This window comes from Mirounga angustirostris, unplaced genomic scaffold (genome assembly GCF_029215605.1).
Source record: "Mirounga angustirostris isolate CCGP_5_RB_7025 unplaced genomic scaffold, mMirAng1.0.hap1 SCAF_9, whole genome shotgun sequence".
NCBI lineage: Eukaryota > Metazoa > Chordata > Mammalia > Carnivora > Phocidae > Mirounga > Mirounga angustirostris.
This window is the reverse complement of record NW_026991717.1, coordinates 55,837,123-55,850,874: the sequence shown is the minus strand read 5'-3', so window position 1 is coordinate 55,850,874 and position 13,752 is coordinate 55,837,123. Positions and strand designations below refer to the sequence as shown.

The window sequence follows — 13,752 nt, the reverse complement described above, 5'->3', positions numbered from 1 at the left end:
AAAAAGATTATTGTGATAGAACATGGTGGGGAGGCCCTTCCCTGACAAACTTAAGTAGTCCTTCTGAATACCCTAACGTTTTTGTCATTTTTCTAAAACTGCCCTATAGTTCGCATTTATTTTGACAAGCTGCGTTATATTTTGTTTTTTACTGAAAGCTTTTTGCATCAGTTCTGGAAATTAGAAAACCCAACTTATGACTACCTATAAAGTTATTTACTCATCCCCGCTGTTACTTCAGGGTAGCCCAGGATCTTTGTTCGAATCACAGCCACTGGGGGTCTCCCCCTCTGTGCTTCTGTGGGTCGTATGAAACAGCGCTTGCAACGGAGTCGTCCTTGGGATCATCCTAAAACCATGCCCCCCGCCCCCTTTAAGGGTAAACGATACGCCGTGCACTGCGGGTGCTGTTAGGAAATGGGACACGCTGCCTTGCCCACAGCCTAGGACGCATCACTGCGCGCGGCGACCGTCACGGGCATCGTGATCAGGTTCCGCTGCTTTGGGGGTCTCTGGGATTAGAACCTGGGGAGCCATGGCCGCGAGCGGCGCCGCCCCAGGTAACTCGGCAGGGCGCTGGGGCCGGGCCCTGTGCCTCGCGGGCGGTCTTGGCAAACAGGGGCCGCAAAAGAGAAGCGGGTCGAGGGAGGAAGGCAGAGACGCCGCGCCTAGCGTCCCAGCGTCTGCGCCAGCCCGTGGGAGGCCGAAGCGCCGCCTCCGTGCGCTCCTCGTCAGACGGCGGCTGTTACTGCTTCCGAGGTCGTCTCACCCGGACGCGGCTTTAGGGTGCAGACCCGGCGCGCGCCTGCGGGCGCGGACGAGCCAACCAGCCCCCAAACCTCGGGGCAAATGATTCCCCTCTGCCCTAGCCCCGCGCTCGGCCATTTCTTCACGTCTCTGCTCCGCTCCGTGTGCGCACACAGCGCCGGGCGGAGGGCCGCAGCCGCGGGGCCTCTCTTGTGGCCGCCGTGCAGCACTCGCAGCCGGAGCCGGGGCTGCCGCGGCGCCAGTAATGTCGGGGCCCAGGCTGGAAGGATACGCCATGTAGGGCGTGCGCGGAGGCTCGGAGCCCGGCCGGCCCTCCCGGCGGCCGCCGGGGGATGAGGGGGAGGAGGCGGAGGAGGCGGAGGAGGCGCAGGAGCGGGTAGAGGGCGGAGACCAGCAAGCCCTCCGGCTCTGGGCGGGGCTGGGGGCGGGGCCTGGGAGGGTGCGCAGCCTCTAATCGCGCGCGCGCGAGTCCATTAGGGCCCCCTAATGGGGGAAGTGGTTGCTTTCTATTGTGTGAGCGGGAGGTCCCGGAGCTGTCCCAGCGCAGGTTGGTACTGGACCCTGAGCTGGAAAAGCTTGAGAAGGCGCAGTAGTTTCCTCTCCCAAATCCGCTTTCCAAGAGGGGTTTCCAGCCCCAAATTTGAATCTCGCCTCCCCTCTCAGCTAGAACTGTGGGCTCGTCCAGGGGAGGGGCGGGGCGAGGAGTTGCTGGCGGGAGATTTAAATTCTGGCGGGCGCTCTCATTCTGTGTCCATTTGTTTCCTCTGCTGCTGTCTTTTCTTGCGTTCTGTTCTGCCATGCCCTGCTCTGAAGCGACACCCGCCATCTCCCCCAGGAAGCGGCCCCGGCCTGCGGAGGACAGCATGCGGCTCCGCTTTGTCCGGCTCTCAGAGCACGCCACCGCCCCGACCAAGGGGTCGGCGCGGGCTGCGGGCTACGACCTGTACAGGTGAGTGGGGACTTCCGGCCGCCTTCTGCCGGCGCCATCCCTACCTCACGCAGAGAAGGTCCAGACCTGGAGTTCTAGAGCTCTCAGTCATGTTCGCTTATATTCCTGCCGTCCGCGGCCACAGCTTGAAACTTTCACCTAAAAGATTACAGAAACCAACCCTTTTTGCATATATGTAGGATTTCTGTCTTTTTCCTAGTGTTGAAAATTTCAGCTTTCCTCTTTAGCAGAAATTCAGTAAGGATTTGACACAAGCGTGCAGAATGGTAACTACATATAAGTGTCCACCAAGGCATTATTTGTTTTGCAACATTTATTGCACCCTTTCCAAATGGAAGGTAGAGATGAATAAGGCCCAGCTTGGCTTCAAAGCGTGGCCTGAGGGTGATGCAGTGCACAATAGAAAGAAAAGCCACGGGGGATGTCTAGGTGCTGGCTGTGAAAAAATACCCAGGGAGGATTAATGAAGGGTGCTTCTGCCTTAAAGGAATTGTGAAATTTCTCTATATGTCCATATATAAGGACTGGAAATGTCAGAAAGAGCACGAATCTGAAACCCAGCGGGAATGTCAGTAATGCTACCACCCTTCCATTGGTTCAGCACTTTTTACCTCTACTAAAAACTTTACATGTGCGATTTTATTTAATCCTCACAACAATCCTGAAGTAGATAAGTGTTACTTACCTTTTTACAGGTGAGGGATTTTGTGAAGAGCTGAATTGATTGCCCCAGGGTTTGAATGTAATAAGATTTTTGACCCTTAGTTCAGTGCTCCCCTCCCCCCGACTTGACGACGGTGTCCAGGTCTTTGAAGCCATTAAGGTAGGTGAACAGTGATACTGGGGGGAATGGGTGTTTACTACATGACTAAATCCTTAGGAATTATTTTCAAGCATCCCAGGTAATTCTAATGTGAGAATTACTGGTCTAAGTCATACAAGTACAGAAGGGGAAAAAGGAGTGTGTGATGATAGTAATGAAGAAAGGAAAGGAAAAGAAAAGTGAGGCATGGTCTGTTAGAGCTGAAAGGGACGTATTCAGTCCCTTAGTCCTCATGGATAAAAGTGGAATGATGTACCATGTCTGGGCATTGTTGTGATCACGTCATATGAGAGACTTAGATTTAACATACTTAAAATAATCCTCCTAATGAACAAAGATGACTATATCCGGAAATAGACATGGAAATAACTTCTCTCTTTAATAAACTAGGGTCTGACTATTGAAAGAGAGAAAATCCCAATGAAAGAAGTGAAAATGTAATACTGTATTACTAGTCTTCATTAAGATCCGCCAAAGTTCTGCTCGTTGTAAAATCTCACATTTCCATCAAGAAGGGGGCTACAGTCATAGCAACAGTAGCAGCATTTGCTGGGTGGATCTTAGAGAATCGGGTCCTTAGCAGTGTCCTTCTCCAGGGCCTCTTCCCAGTGATCAGCTCTGTCCCCCAGCCAGTGAGGTTCATGGTATCAGCTTGGTAAGCTTGGTTAACTACCGAGACCAGCAGAACAGATACAACACTGCTCTACCTGCCCCCCCTCCGCCATGTTGTCCACCCATTTTCCCCTTCCCTCTGCATGTCTTCCCTAATCATTAGAGGATTGTTGTGAGAATAAAATGAGTTATATAAAGCATTTAGGACTGTACCAGGCACAGAGTAAGGCCTTAGTAAATGTTAGCTATTATTAGCGAGTATTTGCCCTTCTTTCTTGGTTCTTTTTCAGAGGGAAATGATCCATATGTAGCTATAGGTTTGGTGTGTCTGTGGGAGTGGGTGAGTTCAGGATCTTCCTTCCTACACCATCTTTGCACATCTCCCCTTGGTTTTTTCTTTCTCTTCCTCTTTTTATATCATGTTAGTAGCATGCATCTTTCAGAAGTCTGCCTTTCTGCCCCCTCCTGCTAATACACATTTCATTTTCCCAACAAAATTTTGTTCAGGGGAGAACAAGATTACATGTTAATAACCTCTTAAACCAAAAAAATTCACCAGAATGACTGTATCTAAAGTTAGCACCATTTTAATAATGGACTAAAAGGAAATATCTACCCCCACCTTCTTCATAAATTTTTATTTTTAAGTGATCTCTACACCCAATGTGGGGCTCCAGCTCACAACCCCGAGATCAAGAGTCGCACACTTGGGGCGCCTGGGTGGTTCAGTTGGTTAAGCATCTGACTCTTGATTTCAGCTCAGATCATGATCTCAGAGTTGTGAGATTGAGCCCTGTGTGAAGATTCTTTTCCTCTCCCTCTTCCCCTTACCCCCCTCTCTTGTCTCTCTCTCTCTCTCTCTCCCTCTCTTAAAAAAAAAAAATAGGAAAGAAAGAGTTGCACGCTCCACCGACTGAGCCAGCCAGCCACCCCTAAACTTTTTTTTTAATCTGAAATGGAAATTTAGAGTACTGAAGTTATAGTCAGATGGGTTATTGAAATTTAAGATTGCATGAATTATTTTGTGATTATTTTATGAGATGTATTTGAAGCAATTCTATATACTTAGTCACAAGGAAGAAAATATAAAAACAATTTTATGAATAAATACTGGTTATTTTCTTTCATTACTTTCCTAGTGCCTATGATTATACACTACCACCTATGGAGAAAGCCCTTGTGAAAACAGACATTCAGGTAGCTCTTCCTTCTGGGTGCTATGGAAGAGTAGGTAAGTGATTTAAGACATGGTAACTATTTGTCAAGCTTTTCCTTTATCATCTATTCCTTCATCTTAGTTTCATTCAGGGTATAAATGAGGGAAGAGATACTGTTTGGCATGTGTCCTAGAATAAAGAAGTGCCAACGGTGATGGCAAATACAGCCATTTGAAAACTACATTTCATTTACATATCTGCTTTTTGTGCTCACACACACCCCTACCCCCCCCAGCCCTCCCCCTCTTTTTTTTCTGATTCCTTGAGCTCTTAGGAGGCTCACATTGGCCCAGGAGTTTTTCTCTCAACTCCTCACTGAGAAACTGAAAATACAGATGATTTTTAACTGGAGCTCCCCCTTCAAGGATCAAATTGCATCTGAGGTCAGATGTCTTCATGAAGATGATGATGAAATGGCTAATATTTGTTATATAAGAAAATAGAGGCCGGCTTGGGCTAATGACACGACATTTTTTATCCCGAGAGTAAAATTCTGGCTCCTGTTCGCCCAGAGTCCATCAGACCATTTAGTCTTTCCGGCTTTGGGTGTCCTCCCATGGGGTATGTTGGGGTCAGGGGTACCCTTCAGGGCACTAGAGGGGACTGAATGCCTTATAGTGGGAGGAGCTATGACAAAATGAAGAGCAAGTCAGCTGTCATTGGAGAGAGAGTTCAAAACTTTCTTCAATTGAATAATCACTAACTTCAGAGTAAACATAAAGGAACAAATGGAACTGTGGGTGGGGAAGGGCTAGACACCACCGTCTTGTTAGCTATGAGTGTGAGAACTGCTAATACTTCTGCCTTTCACAGAAAAACCGAGATGGGCTCTTTCTTCATCTCCTTTTGGCAGCATTTGGCTGCATTTTGAAAATATTTTGGGGGGTGGGGATAAGGAGATGGAATGAAATAAAAGGAAAAGCAGGAAGAAGTAGCACATATTGACAAAGTGCCAGATTGAAGTTATTCTGGAATAATTAATTAATTATTATTTATAATAATTATTATAGAAGCCAAAATAATTAATGAGAGGCCTGATGCTCAAGTCAGCAAGTGTAAGGTATAAAGTTCACTTTCTATGTTTTCATTTTAAGAATAAAAAACATTGGAATTGAATTTTTAAGGTTTAGCTTTTGACCATGTGCCTGACTGATACCAGGCCTTTCATCTTACTCTGGTTCATTTGTTTATACAGACATGTCATTTGGCATTTGAATCATGAGTAAGAGTCCCAAGTTCTAGGCTAACCATTGGTTAAGTTTATGCCTCTCTCCACCCTCCTCCTCTGCCCTCTTCCCATCTAGACTGTATCATGCTCAGATCTCCCATCTTAAAACAAGTCTTCTTCCTCAGTCCTGTGTCACTGCCCACTACGGTCCTCCCTTTGTGGCCAGACTGCTTGAAAGCTTGTCCGAGGTTGTCCCCACTTGCTCACCTCTCAGTCTACCCCCCACGGTCCACTGCCACGGTCCACTGACCACGCCACCACGAATCCTCAATGGACTGAAGTCGCATGAGAGTGGTTTAAGTTGCTTTTGAATTAAACTTTGTCAAGTTTTTTCACACTGTTCTTTCCTAGTTTAATAATACAGTATAATAAAGATATTCTTGAATCCAGAACCATCTGCTAAAGTTAAGATGAAAAGGTAGATGTCCTAGGAGATGAGAGTGGCATGCTTAAATTGTAAATTACATCCAGTATCGCCCCTCCCCCTGCAAAGGAGCCAACTTCTCCTTTTTTTTTGTTTTTTAGCTCCCCGTTCTGGCTTGGCTGCAAAATACTTCATTGATGTAGGAGGTAATATGTTTACATTTTTCTTCGGTAAATATGTGTGTGTTTACTTTGCCTTTGCTTAAGAGGTAGTAATCAAGATTGACAGATTCAAGAAAAGGAAATAATTTTTGTTGTGTTGTGTTTTGCCTCTTTAGAAATTTCCACCTCTTAAATAATAGACAATCATGATGCAGTTTCAAATATTATTTAAATATGTCTAATTTTAAAATGACCATGATGTGAAATGCATGTTATTTTACTAATAGGCTAACTAGACATTATCCCATGGATAGGATTTTTGGCTTGGCTTAGTGATAATCTGCATTTAGTCCAAAGTGACTCTATTCTTAGAAGAAAGGTAGTTTTATAAGGGTAGGAAAAGCTTTTATGTCATTTTTGAGCAAGTATTAGGAAATTAGGAAATTAAGCAATAATTATTAAATTATTTAAGCAAAAGGTTATAGAAAATGCAGGTCAGTCTTGTATGAATTTTCGTGTCTGTGTAAGAGAGCCATCCACATTTGGCAAAATATAAAAAGAGACTCTCTCTAAGTGAGAAGAGAAAACACTGTGCTTCCCTATCTACATTTTTTGTCGAACAAGTACTCAGCGACTCCTGTTTGCCTTACGATAAAGCCTTACTCATGTCTCCCAAAGTCAACAACTTCATCATGGAGCCCCTTTCATAAAGAGCCCAAGTCTCTGCTGGCTGTCTTGCGGTAGGCTCCCTAACCACCCTCACCATAAGGAAATTCTCACCTTTCTGGTATGGTTCCCTTGCGTTGGATCTCCTCCTTTCTGGGGTATGGACCTCACTGACCTTTGTCCTGACTTTTATTCCCATCTTAGTGAGCAGAGTGCTTCACCTAATTAGACATCTTGGCCCTCCAGTGAGCAGGTATGCTAGATTCTCCAAATCCCTCCATTTTCACAAAGCTACTTTTTTTTTTTTTTAAGATTTTTTATTTTATTTTATTTTATTGAGAGAGACAGAGAGAGAGTATGAGAGAGAGGAGGGTCAGAGAGAGAAGCAGACCCCCTGCTGAGCAGGGAGGCCGATGCGGGACTCGATCCTGGGACTCCAAGATCATGACCTGAGCCGAAGGCAGTCGCTTAACCAACTGAGCCACCCAGGTGCCCCCACAAAGCTACTTTTTAACAGATGGAAGAACTGGCTCAGCAATAAGCCCAAGGTGACATGTTAAACCCTGGAATCTTCATCCGTGATTCCAGTCCCTCTGTTCTTTACGCTGCAATTAAATGCTGGGTATCACCTCACCCCATCCCTGCACCAACCAGGCACCGTCCTCAGTCAGCTCCCTGTTAACCAGTGCTGTGCATCAAGTAAGGAGTGAGGCGTGTCCCTCAGTCTCCCTTTGGTGTCACTAGGTGGTGCTGTGGGGCAAGACACAATCCCCAAAGTAGTTCTTTCTTAGGGACTGAAGAGAAGCCAGGTTTGACGGAGCAGGGATGAACAGCCTGCTGGGGTTGTGTGCTCTTACGCTTGCTTCTCAAAAATACTTTTATAACGTCAAGTATGGCAATTTAGGACTGTAACTTCAGGATATAGAAGATTGCATATATTTTTAAAGGAATTTCAAAGGGTTGTGAAAGGAACATGGGCTTTGGAGTAACAACTAGACTTCGGTCCCAGCTTTGTCATTAATTGGCTAGTTAGTACTTTCTGAGCCTCAGTTTGCTCTTCCATAAAAAGAAAATTAGTGTGCCTGCCTCACAAGGATAGGAGGATTGAGTGATAATATATGCAAAGCATCTCACACTGCTTGGCACATATTTAGACCCTGTAAGTTATATTTGTCGCCTAGAGAATGCAAAGATTTTTTTAATGTGGCAACCTAATTTTTTTTTCTGACTTTGTTACTAATTTTTGCTCTGTTTAAAACAACCTTCTGAAAAACATTCATGTAAAAGAAATGGAAAGTTAGTTTGCCTGGTGGTTGATGTGGTATTATTCATAAAATCACATTGTGGTGTGTTCTTGGATGCAGAGTATCTTAAAAATGTCTCTTAGGCACACGTTTATCATAGTTGGCCACAGTTTTTACTTCAGAAGAGAGATGTTGTTAGAAATCCCAGGCTGTAAATAAGGGTCAAAGGGAAAAGTTGAGTATGCAGGATTCTGTTCAGAATTCACATCTGGTAGGTGTGGATAGTTTTCACTAAAGAAGGTTTCCAACAAATGACATGCCAAAGTCTTGACACAGTAAAACTTGTGCCTGAAGTCAGTTAATTACTCTGCCAGTTCCAATGTATGATTTTTCCAGTGATAACTTCAAAATACTTTCTGCTTTCTCATGAAGAGAAATATCCCTGATGCTTATGTTCCTTATGTAGAAAAAGAATGTCTTGGGTTTTTCTTGAAGGTCAAATTGCCTTTGAGTAATAAATAAACTTGGAACAACTGGATTTTTCATACTATTGGCATTCATGCTAAAAAAAAGTATTACTGAGGGCGCTTTTTTTTCTGTGATACATTTTAATTGACTTCAAACAACTTCATTTCTTTTAGTTAGTTAAAAGGCTTTTCACATCTCTATGTGCCAAGCATAAAATCTTGGTAGATATCTGGCTTTACAGAATTCAAGACACCCAACCATTTGAGTTTGATGGGACTACTTTATAGACATATAGCAAAGGTCTTTCCAAAAAGGGAGTGTTTTTGTATGGGAGAAGATACCATAAAGTAAAAACATAAATACTTGCAGGTCATAGGTAAAAGAATTAAATACCCAAATAAGGGAAAAAATCATAAACAAAATATAGAAGAGGCCATACAAATGTGCAACAAACATACAGAGGAAAAACATTCTAGCCTTATTAGTCATCAGGGAAATACAAAGTAAAGCCATGAGATACCATTTTTCACTCATCACATTGGCCAGAATTTTTTTTTTAATTGCTGCCGTCTGGGGGTATCTGGGTGGCTCAGTTGGTTAAGCATCTGACTCTTGGTTTTGGCTCAGGTCGTGAGATCAGGCCCTGTGTCAGGCTCTGGGCTCCATGCTCAGCATGGAGTGTTCTTGAGATTCTCTCCCTCTCCCCTTGCCCCTCCCCCCATTCACACACATGCTCTCTCTCAAATAAATACATCTTTAAAAAAAAAAGATTGCTGTCATTTGGTATTGGCAAGGACTTTGGAAATGGGCGTTCTTAAATATCGCTGATAGAAGTTTGAATTGCTATACCTTTTTTGCAAGGTAATTTAGAAATATCCATTAAAATTTTAAATGTACACACCCTTTGATCAGGAAAGTGCCTTTTGGAAACATTTTGATGAGAGACTAAAAATCACTAAAATACAAGGACTTCTGACATCTGACTAATATACAAGAAAGTAATACATAAAATCCATTACTGTAATATTGGCTGCCCGAGGGAAGGTAGGGGAACATTATTAGTTTTATATGTATGTGTACTATTTGGGTAATCTAAGATCTTATAAAGTAGAAACTAAGAGTTCAGAAGTCAGTCTACATTGTCTTCATCGAACCCCTTCCAGGCAGCTGAGTACTAGCCTGCACTTGAGATCTGCAGCTCAGAGATTCTGTGGTCTTCTGGGTGCATTTGTTCTAGCAGGCAATAGCATGTTCTCCGCAGGGGTTTCGCCAGTGAATCCAATCCAGGCTGTTCCTACAGCCAGAACTTTGCTGCATATAGATAATATAGAAAACAGCTGGTCCCCTCGTTCTACCAATTACACAGTAAGAACTAATTTAATGGTCAAGTGGCAGTGGGGAAAGAAACCAGGCTTCAGGATTCTTTGAATTGGTCAAGGCTTTGTTTCTGTGCAGCTAGAAAAGAATAGACTTTCCTTCCATCTAGACATGATGTGAACCTCCTCTGCTGCCTTTCTGCTACGTATCTACCCTTCCTTCTCACTGTTTAAAATTAGTTACCTTTAATTCAAACTCTTAAAAGTGTCAGGAACCTTTAAGAATGCTTCAATTTGATTTCATTTCTCCCTAGTAAATCATTCATAAAGCACAGGGATTCATTTAAACTTCTATAATCCACTGGAAAAATCTAAAATGTTGGTTTTTCTAAGTATTTTTCCCCATGCTGGATTTTTTCCCCCTATAAGAAAATTGAAGGGGAATGCTTACCTTTGTTCTTTAAAAAAAAAAAAAAAATTTTTTTTTCAGTTGACCTTCAAAATAATTATGAGTCTGGTCAATCAGCATTAATACCCATTGAGCTACAATCCTGATTATTTTTACTTTCTTTTTTTTTTCTTTAATAAGAGTTTTGTGTGTTTGGTTTTTAGGAGGTGGGGTGTTACTAATAGTAAACTGTAACATGGAGCTACATTTAATTAGGGTGCCATGAAATTTTACAAACTGAGGGGAAAGAATGAACGTGTATAGAAAGAAATTGGCAGGGGGGAGGATGAGGAGGAAGAGAAGTGACTCCTAATAGGTAGGGGATTTTGTTTCGGGTAATGAAAACGGTCCCCCAAACTGACTGTGGTGATGGTCGCACAATTACGAATACGCTAGAAACCATTGAGTTGTGAATTATGTCTCAATATTGAAAGAGGAAATGGGAAGGCCTGCTACACCTGCATTATCTGTGCTTGTGTTTATGGAAACATTTTAAGTTCTTGGCTCAAAGTTAAATGCTAACAAGCCTGGTAAATGTACCTCTGTGGGCCAAGGCAGGGCCCTGGCTCAAGTCCTCTCCTGCAAAGATTTGTTGTCCCTGTGTTCATAATCTCAAACAGGTACTGATTACACACGGTGTTATAGAATAGTGTACTCCTTGTTAAGCTGATGTGCTAATGTCTTCTGAGAGATCATGCTCTAAGAAAGGATGGTGGCTCAAATTAAAAGGACAGGTGGAATATGAACGGAAGTATTCACCTCCATTTTTATTATAAAATGAATGTTCTGATATTAGCTAGACTGTGGCTTAACAATGTCAGCATTGACTTACTCCACTGTAGATCTTCAGGCTGTTTGACATTTTTATTTATGACTCAGTCATATTTCATTCTGGATATTAGTGGGAAGGTGCTACCAGGAAAAACCTTAAAAACGCAAGTTGTAATTTTCTTCTAGTCTTTTTAGCAGGTGTGCAGCAGATGAATAGTAGTTTTGGAGTGAGCAATTCAGGATGACCCATCTGAGATGCTAAATACCTACTCCCAGTTTAGAATAGGAAATGGTCACCATTTGTAAGGGCGACAGGTGGGAAAATTAGGGCCATTCTATAAATTCTGTGTATCTGCATTTTATTAAGACTCATTTCTTAGTTTTGAGATTTTACCTAGTTCCAGAGCAAGATTCACTTACTCATTCTTGAGGATTAAAACCTCAGAGCTACGTAAAAATGATTTTGAGGTAATCCTACACCCTCAGTGTTTTGGTCGCATAAACCATGCTTCTATTATTTTTCTTTCCCTTAGCTGGCGTCATAGATGAAGATTACAGAGGAAATGTGGGTGTCGTACTATTTAATTTTGGCAAAGAAAAGTTTCAAGGTACGTTAGACGCATATAATCACATAAATGCAGTGAGTTTTCTGAGTTCTGAGTGTCTAGATAACACATGCTCCCTCCTCAAATTCTCACTGTACAGGCAAGATATAGAGAAAAGATCAATAAAATATCAGTAATAAACTCTTTTTTCCTTTCAAGTCAAAAAGGGCGATCGGATTGCACAGCTCATTTGTGAACGGATTTTTTATCCAGAAATAGAGGAAGTTCAGGTAAGTATCATAAAAGCTGAGCAGGGAATAAATGATGTAACATCTTCAGTGAAGGGAAAAATACAATTTCAAGGGTTTCATATGCTATTTGTAACTAAATAATAGCACATATAATAGTCCTGTTTAAAGCAAAATTAAAAGCTTGGTTTTAGAATTTCATGAAATGTTTTTCATAGCTATTATATAGCATTACTTTGGGTAATAAATAATTTAAATATACCCTGAAATTCTATTTCTCTAGCTTTTTTGAAAATTGCCCAGTATTTTATTTATGGAGCTTTTTAAAAATTTAATTTTCTTTTTGTAATCTCCTTTTTGAAAGGATGGTACGGCAAGAATAAAAGTCTTAGAGGTTAGGAGCTAGAGAGAACTGAAAGAGAACTGAAATTGACTACCTGGCGACCACCTTTATGTCTTTCCAGGTTTTAGATGACACTGAAAGGGGTTCAGGAGGTTTTGGTTCCACGGGGAAGAATTAACATTTATGCCAAGAACAGAAAATGAGGAAACATACTTTTTTCTTAAAAATAAAGCGTTTTTGCTTAGTGTTTTGGTGTTTTGCACGTCTGTAAACATAATAGCTTTAGCTTCTAAAACTGTTTGGTTCTCTTAGGATTTAGGAAAAGATACCTCTGTTGGGGTCCCCTAAAACCTTACTTATGTTTTTACACATCTGATTGTTGTATAAATCTGTGTGGTGACCTAATACAAACTGTTTATTTTTTTAATCAAATGTTTATCAATTACAGATCCAAAAAACCCTATATTATTTAATTCACTAGAAGCTTCCTCTTCAACTTAATTGTTTTGTAAATCATAAGCAGTGCCTCTCATTCAATAAATTTGAATTCTTTCACAGATAAAAATTATTGTATGAGTGACTAAAAAGATAATAAAAAGAAGTTGAAGTTATTCCTTGTTCGTCCTTTCTCTTCATTGCTCTCAAAAATGTTTTTGATCTTGGGGCGCCTGGGTGGCTCAGTTAAGCGTCTCAGGTCATGATCCCGGGGTCCTGGGGTCGATCCCTGAATTGGGCTCCCTGCTCAGTGGGAAGCCTGCTTCTCCCTCTCCCTCTGCCGGCCACTCCCTTGCTTGTGCTCTCTCTCTGTCAAATAAATAAGATAAAATAAAATCTTTAAAAAATGTTTTTGATCTTAAGATTCTTTGTGACATTGGGAAGAAGAGAATCCTCAGGTTATTTTTTAATTATTATTTGGGGGAGGGGTGGGGAGAGGGAGAGAGAATCTTAAGCAGGCTCCATGCTCAGCACGGAGCCGACATTGGGTTTGATCTCAGGGCCCTGAGATCATGACCTATGCCAAAATCAAGAGTTGGACGTTTAACCAACTGAGCCACCCAGGCACCCCTATTATAATTTTTTAATCATCCTTTGGTAGGCCCGGGTTGGCTGGGTAAAGCTATGTTTGTGAAAGGAGATGTAACCTGGGGATTTCCAGATGGTTCTTTTGATTTCATTCCATCAAATAAATTGTGCAAGTTCTGTAAGTTTCCCTCACTAGAGTAGCGATAATAGGCCATAGCCAAGAAAATAGGCAATTTAGTAGGGATAAAGTACATAATGATGTGTGGTGAGGCCACTCGGTTTGTCCATCCCAGGTACTTTTGAGTTACTATGTGTCAGCAGCATGTCATTGCAGGTGGTTGGCTGAGTCTGTGCGTTAGCTTGATGGACATCATTTGCAACCTTCCAGGCATATTTCCTGTGCTGTATGCCCAGACCCCTTTGCACCAGGGCTTCGGGTGTCACTTAGGTTTTGCCGGTCAGATGTCCTAGCGTCAGATTCACGAGACATCATTTTGCGAGTGTGGGTCATGCAGATGGAGTGCTTCTGGAGCCGGCAGCTCAGCTGCCCGATTCCTG

General features: G+C 42.4%; 1 protein-coding gene across 3 annotated transcripts; it reads left to right on the top strand.

The window, feature by feature from the left end:
• Window positions 1-435: 435 nt before the first annotated feature.
• DUT (deoxyuridine triphosphatase) lies at window positions 436-12,783 on the top strand. Of its 3 annotated transcripts, none has more exons than XM_045900133.3 (7): window positions 436-560; window positions 1,582-1,717; window positions 4,292-4,383; window positions 6,123-6,167; window positions 11,569-11,643; window positions 11,800-11,870; window positions 12,293-12,783. In XM_045900133.3, the coding sequence occupies exons 1-7, from the start codon at window positions 536-538 to the stop codon at window positions 12,347-12,349; spliced, it is 501 nt and encodes a 166-aa protein (XP_045756089.1). In that variant the 5' UTR covers window positions 436-535; the 3' UTR covers window positions 12,350-12,783. The 3 variants fall into 3 exon arrangements, with proteins under 3 accessions (XP_045756089.1, XP_045756087.2, XP_045756090.1); XM_045900131.3 differs by lacking the exon at window positions 436-560 and adding an exon at window positions 747-1,009; XM_045900134.3 differs by lacking the exon at window positions 436-560 and adding an exon at window positions 904-1,044.
• The last annotated feature ends 969 nt before the right edge of the window (window positions 12,784-13,752 follow it).

Bases quoted from the DNA above. Each gene is read 5' to 3' on its own strand.
- DUT (XM_045900131.3), top strand. From the start codon at position 850: ATGATTCCCCTCTGCCCTAGCCCCGCGCTCGGCCATTTCTTCACGTCT. The intron at 1,718-4,291 runs GTGAGTGGGGAC...TTACTTTCCTAG, and splicing joins GCGGGCTACGACCTGTACAG to TGCCTATGATTATACACTAC. The intron at 6,168-11,568 runs GTAATATGTTTA...TCTTTCCCTTAG, and splicing joins ATACTTCATTGATGTAGGAG to CTGGCGTCATAGATGAAGAT.